Below are 18554 nucleotides of genomic sequence, written 5' to 3'. Positions count from 1 at the left end.
TCGGGGGTCTTCTTCCGGCTTCGGGGGTCCCTCCGCTTCATCTTCTCCCGGCGTCCGGTTGGTTCTTCTCCGCTCTCCGGCCTCTTCTCCCGGTGTCGCAGGTCTTCGGCCGGCCCCTCCGCTCTCTTCATGTAGCTCTATTGCGAGCGGAGGTCCGGACTTCTGGGCTTCTTGGCTTCTTGGCTTCTCTTCTCTTCTCTTCCCCCAGATGTTGACACGACGCTCTCTCCGGCTGGACTGGTCTCTGAGGGCTGCGTTGTGACTTATATAGGCGGAGACCCCGCCCCCATATGATGTCACAGTCCCTGGGCATGCTGGGACTGTGACGTTTTAGGGGGCGTGGTCGACCACGCCCCCTAAAACGTCACAGTCCCAGCATGCCCAGGGACTGTGACATCATATGGGGGCGGGGTCTCCGCCTATATAAGTCACAACGCAGCCCTCAGAGACCAGTCCAGCCGGAGAGAGCGTCGTGTCAACATCTGGGGGAAGAGAAGAGAAGAGAAGCCAAGAAGCCAAGAAGCCAAGAAGCCCAGAAGTCCGGACCTCCGCTCGCAATAGAGCTACATGAAGAGAGCGGAGGGGCCGGCCGAAGACCTGCGACACCGGGAGAAGAGGCCGGAGAGCGGAGAAGAACCAACCGGACGCCGGGAGAAGATGAAGCGGAGGGACCCCCGAAGCCGGAAGAAGACCCCCGAAGCCGGAGGAAGATCCCCCCCTGGAGCTGTTTAATAAAATATTTTAAAAACCTGTGTAGTGTGTTTTATTACTTACACTTTTTTCCTAGGTAAATGGGTAGGGGTACCATGTACCCCATACTCATTTACATAGGGTGGGGGGCCGGGATCTGGGGGCCCCCTTATTAAAGGGGGCTCCCAGATTCCGATAAGCCCCCGCCCGCAGACCCCGACAACCAACGGCCAGGGTTGTCGGGAAGAGGCCCTTGTCCTCATCAACATGGGGACAAGGTGCTTTGGGGGGGGGGGGCGCAGGGCGCCCCCCTCCCCCAAAGCACCCACCCCCCATGTTGAGGGCATGCGGCCTGGTACGGTTCAGGAGGGGGGGGGGCGCTCGCTCGTCCCCACCCCCTTTCCTGACCGGCCAGGCTGCGTGCTCGGATCGGGGTCTGGTATGGATTTTAGGGGGACCCCACGCCGTTTTTTCGGCGTAGCGGGGTTCCCCTTTATAATCCATACCAGACCTAAGGGCCTGGTATGCCCCGCGACGGGGCTAGCAAGGTGTCAATCTCGCCGATAAAAGCGGCAAGATTGACATCCTTTTCTAGTCCCGTCGCACCTGAGTCACGTTCAAAATGAACGGACTTGTCCGTGTGTGGGCAAGTCCGTTCATTCTGAAAGTCCGCCGGAACTCCGGCGAAAGTCCGTCGGAAAGACGGGCGGACTTAGCCCGCCGGAAAGTCCCGGCGTGTGTGGGCAAGTCCGTCCGTTTTAAAGTCCGGCGCACCTGGCGGACAAAGTCCGTCGGAAAGTGTGCCGGACCAAGTAGGATAGAAAGTCCGCTCGTGTGTACGCGGCATAAGCCTATTTCTGACATTTGTTGCTTACAAGTTAAAATATGTATTTTTTGCTAGAAAATTACTTAGAACCCCCAAACATTATATATATTTTTTAACAGAGACCCTAGAGAATAAAATGGCGATCGTTGCAATATTTTAGGTCACACGGTATTTGCGCAGCGGTCTTTCAAATGCACTTTTTTGGGAAAAAAAGACACTTTCATGAATTAAAAATAAAACTAAACAGTAAAGTTAGCCAAATTTTTTAGTATAATGTGGAAGATGATGTTACACTAACATGTCATGCTTTGAATTTGCGCACACACATGGAATGGCGACAAATTATGGTACCTAAAATTCTCCATAGGCGATGGTTTAAAAAATGTAACGGTTACCAGGTTGGAGTTACAGAGAAGGTCTTTTGCTAGAATTATTGCACTCGCTCTAACGATCGCGGCGATAACTCACATGTGTGATTTCAACACCATTTACATATGCTGGCGTGACTTAAGCATGCATTTCTGTGCTGCGCGAGCTCACAAGGACGGGGGCTCTTTAAAAAAAAAATTTTTATTTTTATTTTTTATTTTTTTACATTGTCACTTAAAAAAAAAATTTTTTGATCACTTTTATTGCTGTCACAAGGAATGTAAACATCCCCTGTGACAGTAATAGGTGGTGACAGGTATAGGTGTAGCGCTAAATCAAAATGACAATAAAGTAGATGTATAGAAAATACAGTCCATAAATGAAATATTGCAATCCATGCAGAGACTTCCAATTAAAAAGAAAAAAAGAGAACCGTCACCGACACCCAATAAGACTGCCTCTTACCGCCAGTGTGTAAGATATGGACATTGAGCAAACATCTGAAGAGCCAGTTCCACAATTCTTCATCATCCACTGGGTCCACTCATTGGACTAGGAATCCTGATTCACAGACCCCCAGAGACTAAGATGGCTGTATTTTTCCAACCCCTCCCGAGAGTGAAGTGTGTTCTAAGTCAGATGCTGAGAGACTGAAGCCCTGAAGAAGCAGCTTTGACCGCGCAACGTGACAGTCCAAATATCCCCCAAAATTACCCCTTTTTGGAAAATAAACAGTCCAAGTTGTGTCTGTGGAGTTCATCTCCCAGTCGGGGTTGGAAAAATACAGCCATCTTAGTCTCTGGGGGTCTGTGAATCAGGATTCCTAGTCCAATGAGTGGACCCAGTGGATGATGAAGAATTGTGGAACTGGCTCTTCAGATGTTTGCTCAATGTCCACATCTTACACACTGGCGGTAAGAGGCAGTCTTATTGGGTGTAGGTGACGGTTCTCTTCCTTTCTTTCTAATTGGAAGTCTCTGGATGGATTGCAATATTTCATTTATGGACTGTATTTTCTATACATCTGCTTTATTGACATTTTGATTTAGCGCTACACCTATACCTGTCAGTTTTTGCTATTGTATCCAACAATATTGTGTTAGCTGCTTTTTTTATTTTATTTAGCTTTGAGCGCAGCAAATTTTTTCTTTTTTATTGTCTATTTAGTAATAGGAGGTGACACATACTCTTTATGGAGGGAGCGGGGGTCTAAAAGACCCCAAACATCCGGCCCGTGGGTCCTAGGCTTTAGACATTGTCCACTATTGTCACAATCAGGAAAGCTGTCACGCAGTCATTACTGGGGTGCATTTCCACAGGAGGTGGCAGCACAGAGGCTGCAGGAGATCGGCAATAAAGTATTAAAAAAAAGCATTTTCTACAATTAAAAAAAATTACAATTGTTTAATACACAATGCTATAACAAGCTAAATGTCATTCAATTATGAAGACAACAATTACCTATCGTTGAGTCTCCAGAGTTTGAGGTCTGTACACACGTACATCTCTCTCCACAAGAGGAGGAATACTCTGAATGATATCAGCTGCCTTTTCTGCCAACATAATAGTTGGTGCGTTTAAATTCCCACTTACAATACTGGGCATGATAGAAGCATCCACGACTCGTAAATTTTCCACACCTATTACCTTTGTTTCTGGGTCAACAACCGCACTTGTGTCAGTTGGCTGCCCTATTTTACAGGTGCAGGATGGGTGATAGGCTGTGTCTGCCTTCTGTCTAATGAAAGCATCAATCTCTTCATTTGTCTGGACACTAGAGCCAGGCAGGATTTCGGGCCCCCGGAATTCATCAAACGCTTTCTGAGCAAAGATCTCTCTGGACAACTTCACGCACTCCCGGAAATCTACAATGTCCTTTTCTGTGAAATGATATGCACAGGAAGATAGTTTTACTACATTTTGGACAATTTGAAGGATAATTACGAAGATAACAGACCATGGAAAAGAGCGCACAAATTACACCTACACATGGAAAAAAAAAAAAAAACATAGCTTGCTGCAATAACTCATTCTGTCATTTAAACAATACGCAACATCTAGTACATTTTTCTGTCATCACAATGTGAAGTCAACATGGCTTAGATGTCAACACTTCATGTTCTGTTTTAGTCCATTTTCCATGCTTCACGTCATCTCAAAGAGGGAGTATATCATCAACAGTATACTTACTCATTGACTTCTAGCATTCTGCTGTTCAATGGAACAGGGCCAGGCATTGGCATAAAAGCATGCACATGAAACTTACCAAAAAAGAATATACAAAATCCTCCCAAACGAGACCCTCCCTCCCTCCACTGTTGGTCAGTGGAACTCCAGCTAAAACCTTTTCCCTAAATGTAGAGAGAGCATGGAAGAGCTAGCATATATGCCATGTTTTTTGGGGGGTTTTTTTTTAGTCTGGGTACCAACTATGAAAACCAAAGTTTTACAGTTATCACAGGATTAGAGGAGAAGCCATCCGGTATGGACAGCTGTCCAAGTGACCATGATGGGATTCCCCTCACTATGGGGAGATTACCCCTCACTTCCTGTTATATGTCTTGGACAGGAATGAACGTCCCCAGTGTTGTTACAAACAGCATTGAAAACCATATGGAGTTTTGAACCCTTTAAAGCTGAACCCCACGTTCAATGCCCCTTTAAATAGTTTGTCTGGGTCAATATGGTCCAAACTAAATATTTGCTGCACTTGCTGAACCTGCTGTAGGAACTATATGAAGCCACAGTTACATACAGTATACAGAGCTGTGACTTTCTGTCTCACTCCCAGAACAAAATACAGTTGGACTGACACCGATCAGCCATTCACGGGAAGCTGAATGTGCCTTGCTGTTGCGGGGCAGGATTATAGTGTGCTCAAGGTTGGGTTTTGTCGGTGTTGCAGGGCGGGTTTGCTGTATTGAATGGCAGGTTTTACCTGTGTGTAAGGGCAGGTTGCAACACAAAACCCGCCCTGCAACAGCAAGGCACAATCTGACAACTACGGTCTCCCACCACTGTTTGCATAGCTTTCAATTCTGCCCTTCAAATGGTATCTCCTGTCGAAAAATGCCTTCTACGATGTGCGCATACACTATGGTGACGTCACACCAGCTGATCGGGAAATCAGCTGGAGTGGCCTTCTGTACTGCGCAATTAAAACAGTGTCTAGCAAGTGCACCTGTCAGTGCAGTAAATAGTTTGCTTGGGCCAGCCAGGTCCAAACGAACCATTTAAAGGGACATTAAAGTGCTTGTAAAGGCCTTTTTTTTTTTAAATAACAAACATGTCATACTTACCTCCACTGTGCAGCTCGTTTTGCGCAGAGTAGCCCCGAACTTGCTCCTCCCCTCATCAGATAACCCCCCTAGGAGAAGCGCACTCCCAGGGGATTACCTTGCGGGCGCCCTCCCGAGTCCAGCATTTGGCGTCCATAGCTGCTGAATGCAGGACTCGGCCCCGGTGCCGCGTCATTGGATTTGATTAACAGCAGCGGGAGCCAATGGCTGCACTGCTATCAATCTATCAAATCAAGAGCCAAAAAACCCTGGGCAGAGAGACAGCGCATGGGTGAAGTTCGAGGGTACAGGTAAGTAAAACTGGGGGCTGGGGGAACGTTCACTGACAGGTGTTTTTCCACCTTAATGCATAGGATGCATTAAGGTGAATAAACATGTAGGTTTACAACCCCTTGAAAGGTCTAGATCAGCATTAAAGCAGAATTGCAAAGTTCAGCCCCTCTGGCAAATGCCAAATGATCCAGACCATCAGTCCAGGACTGTTTTCCACTCTGAATCATACAACCAATATAGACAAATGGGAATCCTGCCTATAATGAAAATGGTAGCACTCACCACATATATTGTGGGGGGGGGGGGGGTAATTAAAAATAACTAGCAAGTAACAAGAAAAATAACAAACAAAAATGATATAGAGACAGACCCTAAAGAGTTAAACTACACATTTTATTCGCTGAAAAAGCAAAAATTGTACAAAAGACACCAATCATAAATTCCCTCAATCCCTGATAAAAAAGACCAAAAAGAGAGTCCCAAAAATAGGGAATAAATCTCCAATGGTCATGCAATAACCCAAAAGCTATATGACAGGTAGTTCAAAGTACTCCTCTCAATGAAGGGGAGATAGATCATGCAGTAGGTAAACTGGATAATTCCTGAAGGGAACAGTGTGATTCTGAAACCACAGAAATAGTTCACACTATTTCACTTCTGAAATAATGCAGTCACTGTGACTATTCATAAGATTACACATGTCATTTCCACAGTCGGTCAAACAGTCAGTCAGGGACATATATATGAAGGGAGGTCACACTGGGATAATAAGTAATCCAAAAAGTGAAAAAAGGGGAGAAAAAAGAAAAAACTTCCCTCGCAATGATGAAGTATGTCCTCAGATATACAAAAAGTCCTGCTGTTATCCTGATAAATGGCATGTATGTGTTTTAGACAATGGCAGACACTGGATAGAACTGGATGGATCACTGAGCATTCCAATCCCGAACTGGTCAGGTATATAACACAAATGAAAAGCGATCTCACAGATAACTTTACTGTAACCTTATGCTGGTGTTCCCTCTACATGCAGGTATATCATCCAAGCGAAAAATAAATAGCGGTTACTTACTGATAGTTGATCACACAGAGATCTCTCCAATGAAGGATGAGATTCAATCTGTACGTCTGTATTCAATTGCCACAGATCTCCGGCTGAAGATCTCTCATCTGTGATTTCTGATAGTGATTTTCACATCCAATATGGGATGTCGGTATCTGTCAGTCTGTTAGTGATCTATAGAGTAATGCCATCCATCATTTCAGTGTCTGTTCTCCGTGGTTAATTATCCATTTGAATCAATCTTGGGGTCACTCATGCTGATAGTTTCAAGATTTTATATATCATCAGGTCCGTCAGGTTCCATTTCAGTTTCTCAAGCCCATCATGAGGTATAGGCTAAGCTAAGGGTGCAAAAACGGGGGTATCTATCCTAGCATAAAGAGCTAAAAGCTTACAGCTCTTACAGTAGCTCTGACGAAGTTCCGCCACTCAAGGAATGAAACACTTTCATTTCATCATACCTGTCATATAGCTTTTGGGGTATTGCTTGACCATTGGAGATTTATTCCCTATTTTTGGGACTTTCTTTTTGGTCTTTTTTTATCAGGGATTGAAGGATTTTAAGGTTGGTGTCTTTTGTACAATTTTTGCTCTTTTTCAGCAAATAAAATTTGTAGTTTAACTCTTTAGGGTTTGTCTCTATATCATTTTTGTTTGTTATTTTTCTTGTTCCTTGCCACTCTGAATCATACCGTACCTATGAGGGAGGAGTATTAAAACACTCAAATTAAAAAAAAAAGTCTTCCTTTGGAAGCTGCTAATTATATATTAAATAAAACATTCTGAATTGTGTCTTGGGTGAAAAGTGGTATTCAGGAAACATTCTAAAATTGAACTGGGGGGGTGTGGCCTGGACCGGCATGTGAGTAGCAGCTTCCTCACAGAGCTCCCATGGGTTACCCTGAATCGACCCTGTTCCCAGCCAAACTGCAGTTTCCCTGCTATCGGACGACTCCTGCATCAGAGACTCTGCTGTGTCACCCGGTTCGAACAAATCCATGATGGTTCTGAGGGGAAAGAGCAAGGAGGATGTACAGCGTCTGGAGCGCCAAAATGGCGCCGCCACAGGTTTCCAGCAGTGTGGACCGCGTGGCGCTGATAAAACTAAAGAAACAGTGAGTAAACTACCCAAGACCCCTAAGAAAACCAGTGGCAACCCCCCCCCCCCAAAGACATTCGTTATTATGCCCAGAAGCTGGTGGAATCCCTGAATATTACTGACTCAGCTGAGGAGGGTGGTGAGCCTGAGAGGGAAGCTATGGAACACGTGCATATGGAGGAAGGTGAAACAGGGTGCACAGATGCAAAGCTAATGGAAGCACAGTCAGAGGAGCTGGAAGATGACAGTGGGGATGAGGACAATGCACAGCCTACACTAGCTGAGATCCTGAGAGCAGTAAATAAATGTACTGCCTCAGTTTACACTGCAAGAACACTTTGGTGGTCTAAAGGAGGAAATGTCCTGATAAGACAGGATCTGCAAAAGATCAGAGAAAGAACCACTGCTGCTTAAAGTAGGATCAGTGACACGGAAGATAAACTTTCCCCTCTGATCAGAGACTCACAATATAATACTAGGATGGTTGCAGCTGTTGATCAATGTGCTGATGGCCTTGAAAACAGAATAAGACAAAATAATGTACGTATTGTGGGTCTCCCTGAGAAACTGGAGGGTAGGAGACCCCGCTGATTTCATGGAGAGATGACTACTGGAGGTGTTTGGAAAGGAGGCATTTACACCACTATATGCTGTAGGAAGAGCTCACAGAGTCCCCCTGAGCCTTACCTCTGGGACATCCCCCTCATCCCATACTGGCACAAATGCTACATTACAGGGATAGAGAGATCATCCCACGCTTGGCCCGGGAGAGGCAAAATGTCCAGTTTAACGGGGCTCGTATCTCATTCTATCCTGATTTTTCCTCTGATGTACAGAATAGAAGGGCCTGTTTCACAGAGGTCAAGAAAAGGCTGCAGAAATTACAGGCCCCTTATACTACACTATGCTATACCCAGCGAGACTCCGCATCACTGCAAGAGGCCAGACCCACTTCTTTGAAAAGGCAGCTGATGCCTCTGCGTGGTTGGATCCAAATGAGAATGCTTTTTGTCAGTCCAGGAGACCAGCGGCTGAAGAGGATTGACCTGCTCAGGGCCTTGTAGTGTTCTTTGCATCCATAAGCCCAGGACTTACCCTGTTTGAATGATGCCTTATTTTTCTACACTGTTTTGCAGCTGTTATATGCAGTGCTGGGAACAAGAGTTGATTTATTGTCCTTTTTCTCCCTACGGAGAGCATGTGGGAAGAAAAAGTCTACCCCGTGTTTAATGTGTCACGACTTAACTGCTGTGGCTCCCCTGCTGGTGGTTGTGAGGCCAGCAGGAGTCAGGACCTGTTGTCCCATTGACCTTTTTTGCTGTTCAATCCTTTATTGCAAGTCTTCTTCTGCTTGCTTTAGGGATCTCGGTGGAGACCAGGGCATTGCAACATCTGCTTTTGGCCCTACCTACTACTGCAATTACCCGGATTGTACACATCGAGTTTAGAGTGCCGTTGCACTCAATGGTTCAGCTTGATTGGAACAATTTATACAGTGCAGTACAGAGAATACACTGCATAAGTACTCAGACATTATGGGTTTGTTACCGCATACCCGGGCACAAGTTGGCTCACTGCCATAGGTCACAGGATTTGAGATACTGTGGAATGTAACATTTTTCAAGTGCACTGATATATATTTACCATGGCCGGGGGGGATGAATGTTCTGACTGTGGTATCTTGGAACGTTAGGGGGCTGGGTGACCCCCTCAAGCGTACTATGGTTTCTACACCTATGTGTAAATACCTCCCTGCTATCTGTGCTTTACAGGAGACTCACCTCACCCCTGACTCCCTGTCTTGCCTAAAGTTCCGTTGGGTGGGCTGGTCCTATCATTCCACTCACATCTCCTTTTTCCAGTGTATTCATACATGGCTCACTAGACTACCAGGAACTTAATAGTGTGGTGGACACTGAGGGAAGATATTTCATTTTATATTGTCGCCTGTTCTCTTTGAAGTGTATACTTGCCTTTGTTTATATCCCACCTCCATATAGTCATCAGGTGTTGCGGAAGGTGCTGGAATTTCAGTTGGGTCATTCGAATGTCCCGTTACATATCCTGGGTGACTTTGTTACATGGACCCCCAATTAGACAAATACTCCCGGTGACACCAGGTAGAGGCATATGCCGCACAGCCCTGAGAAAACTGATTGAGGAGGTGGGCTGGACTGATCTGTGGAGGAGTAGGAACCCTGGGGAGAGGCAATTCTAATGCTTTTCAAAATCGCATGTGTCGTTGTCACGCATTGATCTTTGGCTCTGTCCGGATACAGCTGTCCGATCGGTGGCGGAGATAAAATATGAGGGGGATATCAGATCACTCTCCACTGGTTCTTAGCCTGGAGGTTTGTCCCCCCTCAACACTACTTAGGGCCCCTTGGAAGCTAAATGCCTTCTGGCTTAATCTCCTCCCATCCCAGAACCAGATAGCATAAAAAATAACCGATTTGTGGTCTGATCAGGAGGGACACCCAGATGAGAGGGTAGTGTGGGAGACGTTTAAAGCCTTTCTTCGGGGACTGTTTATTAGAGAAATCAATGCATTCAAAAGGGATTTGAACGCACAAAGGGAGGGGGTGGAGCGATTGGTGCATGATCTGGAGGTCGAGTTTGTCGCTAACCCCATGGAGGGATGCATGGTTGTCTGCTCAGAATGCGTTTAGCCGGCTCACCTCCTCGGCGGCAGAGCGGAAACGCTTCTTCAGCAAACTTGCATTTTATGAGAAGGGTGAACATACTGGTCGCCTTTTAGAAAAAATTTCCCACTCACAGCAGATATCACCATCCATTGGTGCCTTGCGGGTACCTGATGGTACAGTAACCAATTCTCCAGACACTATCACTAGTCTAGCGATCGCTAGGGCCCTTTTCCAACCCAGGAAATACATTTTAAGGCACTGGAAATTAACGGAACCCCTCACAGTGAAGGAGTGGCTAAATCAAATGGGGGATACTATCAGGCTGGAAAAATAAATTTATCAGCACAGGGGTAGTGTGAAAAAATTCAACAAAATCTGGGCGCCTTGGCTGGACGTTCCTGGTCTAGCTCCGCCTGATCTAGTTATGGACCGTCTACTACTGTAGGAGGGATATGATAGTCACTGGAATGCGTATTTCACCTGGGGTCTCCATTCTTCACGAAATTCTACTGTTTGACTATTTTTTGTCTGATCTAAGTAGTATGCGGTTGTACTGAGTTTATGCGATTTAGAGTTACATAACAAAGGTTGAAGGCTTACGCCTAATATATACATGATCTTGTATACTGTGGTGCTGTTCATTTATTGTTCTTTTAATAAAGTTCTATTTGATTAAAAAAAAAAATTAACTGAAAATTCTAATGTTGGAATCTCGATTTCACATTTTATTATGAGTATATCAATGATGATTGATGTTTTTTATACTCACCAGTAGAAAGGTAGTTTGGATTGATAATGGGATGATCTCTTGGGTCAGTACTGCTAAGTTTCAGACACCCTACGCTGGTTGCCCTCATAGTTCCAACGTGTACCTGGCATAGACAAACGATTTGGAATTACTATTGCTTCCTCTTTATGGAAAAAACAAAACATACTGTACAATGGTATGCCAGAACTTGCTTAATGCCATACAAATTGCGGCATTAAGGCTTTAATCACACATGCAGGCAGGGGCCAAGGTCTGTGTTTTTGTCCCCCCACCCCCACCCCCAGCTTTCTATCATCAAGTTAACACTGTTGGGAGACATGTCTGTATACATTGCAGTGGTTGCAGCAAATTTTATACAGCATGTTACTTCTGACAGATGGTACTGCCAACAAATGCACCCCATTCAAGGGAATGATATTGCATCACAACCGTATCTAATGCATGCAAATGCGGCGGGGTTGCAGCATGGTGCAGTTGGATCCCCCCCCCCCCAAAAAAAAGTGTCCGCCAGTGTGAATGAGGCCTACATGTATGTGTATGTGTGTACATGTGTGTTACGACTTCTGCTTATCAAAGTTGGCAAATCAATATTCAGCGATAAATTTGAACACACAATCCAATGTCTTCATCTAATGACAAGTGTCATATCAGCCACTCTGTACTACAGTATCACTATTGATAGGGTCTCCCATAATTTAACTTCGCAGCAACACTATGGTGCCCCAAATTTCTTCTACAACAGTGGTTCTTAAACTTATTGAGATCAAGGCCCAATCAATTTTACAAAACCTTCTATACCCCAACAGTAAAAAAAAAAGTTTATGCTCACACAATACGTAATGGGGATGCAAAATATGTACTGATATGCTGGAAGGCTTTGGATGGGGCTGAGTGTCGCTGTGGGGTTTTGGAGGGGGTTGGAGGACTCTGTAGCAGATTTGATGTCCCTGTAGGCTATGAGGTTTCTAGAGGGGGCTGAGAGGAGGTTATGGAGCACTGAGGAATACTTTTGAAGGTTAAGGGCACCATTGGAGCTGGAGGCTCTACAGCAGGCTGGCACTGCACTGGGCTGAGGGACACAATGAAAGGCTGGACGCTGTTGGAGCCTGGGAGGAACTGTGGGGGCTTAAATCTCTCAGGGAGCCTGGAAGCACTATGGGGGCTGGGAGGGACTGCTAGAGATTAGGGGATCTGCAGCTGGCTAGAGGCCCAGGAATGGGCCATGGCCTGGTGGTTGAGAACCATTGTTCTACACAACATTGTGGCTCATGTGTTAACAGTGGTTCTTCTCTCCGGTGGGCAGGAGCAATATTTCATATACTGCATATTCCTGGCTGCTGTAGTGAAGGTATACAGTTATGCTCACAGCAAAGATATGCAAGACATTTATGTGTCTGTGCCTGCAGCAGTCCTGAGTAATTAATGTCGGGCTTGAAGGACCCCTCATAACAAGTCTGATTATAGTCATTCTCACATAAGACAAATAATTCATCAAAGTGGCGCTCCTGTCAATTAGTAATAAATAGGGATGAGCCGAACACCCCCCTGTTCGGTTCGCACCAGAACATGCGAACAGGAAAAAAGTTCGTTCAAACACGTGAACACCGTTAAAGTCTATGGGACACGAACATGAATAAACAAAAGTGCTAATTTTAAAGGCTTATATGCAAGTTAGTGTCATAAAAAGTGTTTGGGGACCTGGGTCCTGCCCCAGGGGACATGGATCAATGCAAAAAAAAGTTTTAAAAACGGCCGTTTTTTCAGGAGCAGTGATTTTAATAATGCTTAAAGTCAAACAATAAAAGTGTAATATCCCTTTAAATTTCGTACCTGGGGGGTGTCTATAGTATGCCTGTAAAGGGGCGCATGTTTCCTGTGTTTAGAACAGTCTGACAGCAAAATGACATTTTGAAGGAAAAAACTCATTTAAAACTACCCGCGGCTATTGCATTGCCGACAATACACATAGAAGTTCATTGATAAAAACGGCATGGGAATTCCCCAAAGGGGAACCCCGAACCAAAATTAAAAAAAAAAAATGACGTGGGAGTCCTCCTAAATTCCATACCAGGCCCTTCAGGTCTGGTATGGATATTAAGGGGAACCCCGGCCAAAATTTAAAAAATGACGTGGGGTTCCCCCTAAATTCCATACCAGACCCTTCAGGTCTGGTATGGATTTTAAGGGGAACCCCGCGCCAAAAAAAAAAAAAAAAAAAAACGGCGTGGGGTCCCCCCAAAGATCCATACCAGACCCTTATCCGAGCACACAACCTGGCAGGCCGCAGGAAAAGAGGGGGGGGCGAGAGTGCGTCCCCCCCTCCCTCCTGAACCGTACCAGGCCACATGCCCTCAACATTGGGAGGGTGCTTTGGGGTAGCCCCCCAAAACACCTTGTCCCCATGTTGATGAGGACAATGGCCTCATCCCCACAACCCTGGCCGGTTGTTGTGGGGGTCTGCGGGCGGGGGGCTTATCGGAATCTGGAAGCCCCCTTTAACAAGGTGACCCCCAAATCCCGGCCCCCCCTGTGTGAAATGGTAAGGGGGTACTTATACCCCTACCATTTCACGAAAAAAGTGTCAAAAATGTTAAAAATGACAAGAGACAGTTTTTGACAATTCCTTTATTTAAATGCTTCTTCTTTCTTCTATCTTCCTTCATCTTCTGGTTCTTCTGGCTCTTCCTCCGGCGTTCTCGTCCAGCATCTCCTCCGCGGCGTCTTCTATCTTCTTCTCCTCGGGCCGCTCCGCACCCATGGCATGGGGGGGAGGCTCCCGCTCTTCTCTTCTTCTTTTCTTCTCTTCTTCTCTTCTTCATTTTCTTCTGCGGGCCGCTCCGCAATCCATGCTGGCATGGAGGGAGGCTCCCGCTGTGTGACGACGCTCCTCGTCTGACAGTTCTTAAATAACGGGGGGGGGGGCGGGGCCACCCGGTGACCCCGCCCCACTCTGACGCACGGTGACTTGACGGGACTTCCCTGTGACGTCACGGGGAATGCCACAGGGAAGTCCCATCATGTCCCGTGCGTCAGAGGGGGGCGGGGTCACCGGGTGGCCCCGCCCCCCGTTATTTAAGAACTGTCAGACGAGGAGCGCCGTCACACAGCGGGAGCCTCCCTCCATGCCAGCATGGATTGCGGAGCGGCCCGCAGAAGAAAATGAAGAAGAGAAGAAGAGAAGAAAAGAAGAAGAGAAGAGCGGGAGCCTCCCCCCCATGCCATGGGTGCGGAGCGGCCCGAGGAGAAGAAGATAGAAGACGCCGCGGAGGAGATGCTGGACGAGAACGCCGGAGGAAGAACCAGAAGAGCCAGAAGAACCAGAAGATGAAGGAAGATAGAAGAAAGAAGAAGCATTTAAATAAAGGAATTGTCAAAAACTGTCTCTTGTCATTTTTAACATTTTTGACACTTTTTTCATGAAATGGTAGGGGTATAAGTACCCCCTTACCATTTCACACAGGGGGGGGGGCGGGATCTGGGGGTCACCTTGTTAAAGGGGGCTTCCAGATTCCGATAAGCCCCCCGCCCGCAGACCCCCACAACCATCGGCCAGGGTTGTGGGGATGAGGCCCTTGTCCTCATCAACATGGGGACAAGGTGTTTTGGGGGGCTACCCCAAAGCACCCTCCCAATGTTGAGGGCATGTGGCCTGGTACGGTTCAGGAGGGAGAGGGGGCCGCACTCTCGTCCCCCCCTCTTTTCCTGCGGCCTGCCAGGTTGCGTGCTCGGATAAGGGTCTGGTATGGATTTTTGGGGGGACCCCACGCCGTTTTTTTTTGGCGCGGGGTTCCCCTTAAAATCCATACCAGACCTGAAGGGTCTGGTATGGAATTTAGGGGGAACCCCACGTCATTTTTTTTTTAATTTTGGCCGGAGTTCCCCTTAATATCCATATCAGACCTGAAGGGCCTGGTATGGAATTTAGGGGGACTCCCACGTCATTTTTTTTTTTAAATTTTGGTTCGGGGTTCCCCTTTGGGGAATTCCCATGCCGTTTTTATCAATGAACTTCTATGTGTATTGTCGGCAATGCAATAGCCGCGGGTAGTTTTAAATGAGTTTTTTCCTTCAAAATGTCATTTTGCTGTCAGATTGTTCTAAACACAGGAAACATGCGCCCCTTTACAGGCATACTATAGACACCCCCAGGTACGAAATTTAAAGGGATATTACACTTTTATTGATTGACTTTAAGCATTATTAAAATCACTGCTCCTGAAAAAACGGCCGTTTTTAAAACTTTTTTTTGCATTGATCCATGTCCCCTGGGGCAGGACCCAGGTCCCCAAACACTTTTTATGACAATAACTTGCATATTAGCCTTTAAAATTAGCACTTTTGATTTCTCCCATAGATTTTTAAAGGGTGTTCCGCGGCATTCGAATTTGCCGCGAACACCCCAAATTGTTCGCTGTTCGGCGAACTTGCGAACAGCCAATGTTCGAGTCGAACATGAGTTCGACTCGAACTCGAAGCTCATCCCTAGTAATAAATGACTGGCTAGTATATGTATATCACCATATATGCATAATACACACTGAATAAAAGAAACAGGCAGATGATGGTGAAAATCACACACTGGCGTGTTTCGTCATCACGCCCTTTGACAAAGTCGCAATGACAAAACGCGTCAGTGTGTGATCTTACGGCGACTGGAAGTGACATTATTGACACTGTGCGTTCCACGGACTCAGTGAGTAAACCGGAAGGAGGAAGTGCAGTACGCAGAGTTCATTACGATCTCTACCGAAGCACCTCCGGCTCTCAGAGTGACTCATTGAACTCTAACACTGACACTGAGCTATACGACCAAAGTGGAACCATTAGAGTGTCATGGAACATTGAATTTTAATCTGAAAATCTTAATAAATGGTCAAACGGAACTGTATTATGTGGAGTCTTTCTTCCCATGTTGCTGGATTTCTGAGGCTTACCAACGTGGCTGGGATTGAGTATATGGCAGTATACTGATGAAGATTGAGGCCTGTTATTCTTATGGTTTTGGTGAGTTTGAACCCCAGTGGGGTGTGTGGAGCACGGTGTGGAGGAGTTTGGTGAAAGGTGCACTCATCACTAACAAGTTTAAGACCACCAACTGTGTCCACTATAGACTTTTCTTCACCATCATCTGCCTGTTTCTATTATTCAATGTGCATTATGTGTATATGGTGATGTACATATACTAGCCAGTCATTTTTTACTAATTGACAGGAGCGCCGCTTTGATGAGTACTTGCTACTGTTGCTACTGCAGTTTGAATTATTTGTCTTATGTGAGAATTTACGATCAATGTTTTAAGTGGCTGCTGCTTTTTATATATTTCTATACATTTTATTTATGTTTTAACCACTTGCTTACTGGGCACTTAAACCCCCCCTCCTGTCCAGACCAATTTTCAGCTTTCAGCGCTGTCGCACTTTGAATGACAATTGCGCGGTCATAAAACACTGTACTCAAATGAAATTTTTATCATTTTTTTCCCACAAATAGAGCTTTCTTTTGGTGGTATTTGATCACCTCTGCGGTTTTTATTTTTTGTAAAAAAAAAAAATGAAATACAAAATTTAAAAAAAATATATATTTTTTTATATTTTGTTATAAAATTTTGCAAACAGATAATTTTTCTCCTTCATTGATGTACACTGATGAGGCTGCACTGATGGGCACCGATAGGCTGCACTGATGGGCACCAATAGGGCGGCACATTTGGGCACTGATAGGCAGCACTGGTGGGCACTGATAGGCGGCACTGGTGTGCACTGAGAGGTGACACTGAGAGGTGGCACTGAAGGGCATTGATAGGTGGCATTGGTGGGCACTGAGAAGTGGCACTAATAGGTGGCACTGATAGCTGGTAGAGATGGGCACTGATAGGCGGCAGTGATGGGCACTGATCGGCACTGGTAGGTTACACTGAAAGGCAGCACTGCTAGGTGGCACTGATTGGCACCACTGGTGGGCATTGATAGGTGGCACTTGTGGGCATTGATAGGTGGCACTGGTGGGCACTGGCAGGTGGCAATGGCAGGGGGTACTGATTGGCACAGAGGAGGCAGAGGAGGAGGCAGATGTGCCTCCTTCCTCTTCGGGACTGATGTCCCTTGAACATAAGCTGGTGATCGGCTTTTTTTTCTCCTCACGCTGTAAGCGATACCAAGCTTTTGTTTACACACGTGATCAGCTGTCATTGGCTGACAGCTGATCACATGGTAAGGGACCGGGATCGGCCCCTTACTCGGATCAGTGATCACCCGAGTCTCGGTGACTCTGTGATCACAGCGCCTGCGTGGGGAGCGTGCAAAGGGGAGGCCGTCTTATGACAGCCTCCCGGAAATTCAGGTCAGCGCTGTAGCTGTCATTCGGCTATAGCGCGGACGTCAAGTGGTTAAAGTTAAATTAGTACCTGTGTTGATGCTACTTGTGGCTCCGTAGCGCTGAGATAGGAAGAAGTGGGTATTGTGATATCATTTTTTCTTCCTGTATTAACATTGATTATATTCATTGCTAGATTTACTTTAACTTTTTTTTTTTTTTTTTTTACAGTTTACAAACACACACAGCAGAAAGAACATAGAATTATAAAAATTAGAAGGAAGAGAGGACCTTTTTTCCTATATTGACCATTTAGATCCCAGGCAATCATCCTTCATGCAGCTTAGAGAGTAAGAAATGGAACTTGATTGGTTAATAATGGTTAATCTTTCCACACACACAGAAATCTGAATGTACAATTGTCTTTACATTTACCAGCAATTATATAGTGGGAGTGCGTGCCGTACTGTACTTCATAGGTTGGACTTGGGTCTTTTTTCAACCTCACCTACTATGTAACTATGTATGTAACTGTAAATAAATTGAATGGACTGTTTAGGTTGACCGTTGTGCTACATTGTTAAAGTGGAACAAAACTCTGTTAATCAACATTACCTATTTTTTATTCCTTATGCTGCTAGCATTAGTAAATAGATAGGACGGTATTAAGCTTGTTTCACATTTCCTTAGTTGCTTCCTTGTTTCTGGCCTAGGCCAAAATTATGTAATACATCTTCATGGGCATTTATGTTTCTGTCATCTGAAGGAGGGCAGGGGGGATGTCAGCTAAGGGCAGATGGATTCCAGGAAGTAAATGCTACATGAATCATCTGCCCTTAGTCATGATGGTTGCTGAGAGAAGGGCTAGGGGGGTGTCTTTCAAAGTGATATTTAACAAAATAAAGCATAAAGACATGGATAGATAGGTGAGTTTTCTCTGAATATTAAAAATGAATTAAAGTAGTTGTAAACCCTCACATAGACCCCATGAAGTGACTGGCCTCAGGTGATACACAGAGATTGAACAAATCCACCTACATAGGATGTACCTGTTTATCTGCAGTCTTCTCTTCTCCACAGCCATTCAAAGTCCAGAATTTTAAAGGTTGTCTGAGAGTACAGAAAAAAGGGTGTGGAGAGCTTAAACTACACTCTGCAGAACTCAGTGAGGAGAGCTCATTGGAGGGAAGGGACACCCCTGCCCCCCTT

General features: G+C 45.6%; 1 protein-coding gene across 1 annotated transcript in view; it reads right to left on the bottom strand.

Annotated features, from left to right (window-relative positions):
- Positions 1–2796: 2796 nt before the first annotated feature.
- CHDH (choline dehydrogenase) overlaps positions 2797–18554 on the bottom strand; it is a 54940-nt gene continuing 39182 nt past the window's right edge. The window contains exons 7-8 of the mRNA XM_073592289.1: positions 11034–11136; positions 2797–3765 (exon numbers count right to left, since the gene is read on the bottom strand). Coding sequence (XP_073448390.1) covers positions 3347–3765; positions 11034–11136 — 522 coding nt within the window. The 3' untranslated portion in view covers positions 2797–3346. The remainder of the gene's footprint in view (positions 3766–11033; positions 11137–18554) is intronic.

Source organism: Aquarana catesbeiana, linkage group LG07 (genome assembly GCF_042186555.1).
Source record: "Aquarana catesbeiana isolate 2022-GZ linkage group LG07, ASM4218655v1, whole genome shotgun sequence".
Lineage (NCBI taxonomy): Eukaryota > Metazoa > Chordata > Amphibia > Anura > Ranidae > Aquarana > Aquarana catesbeiana.
This window is presented reverse-complemented; position numbering and strand designations above follow the sequence as displayed.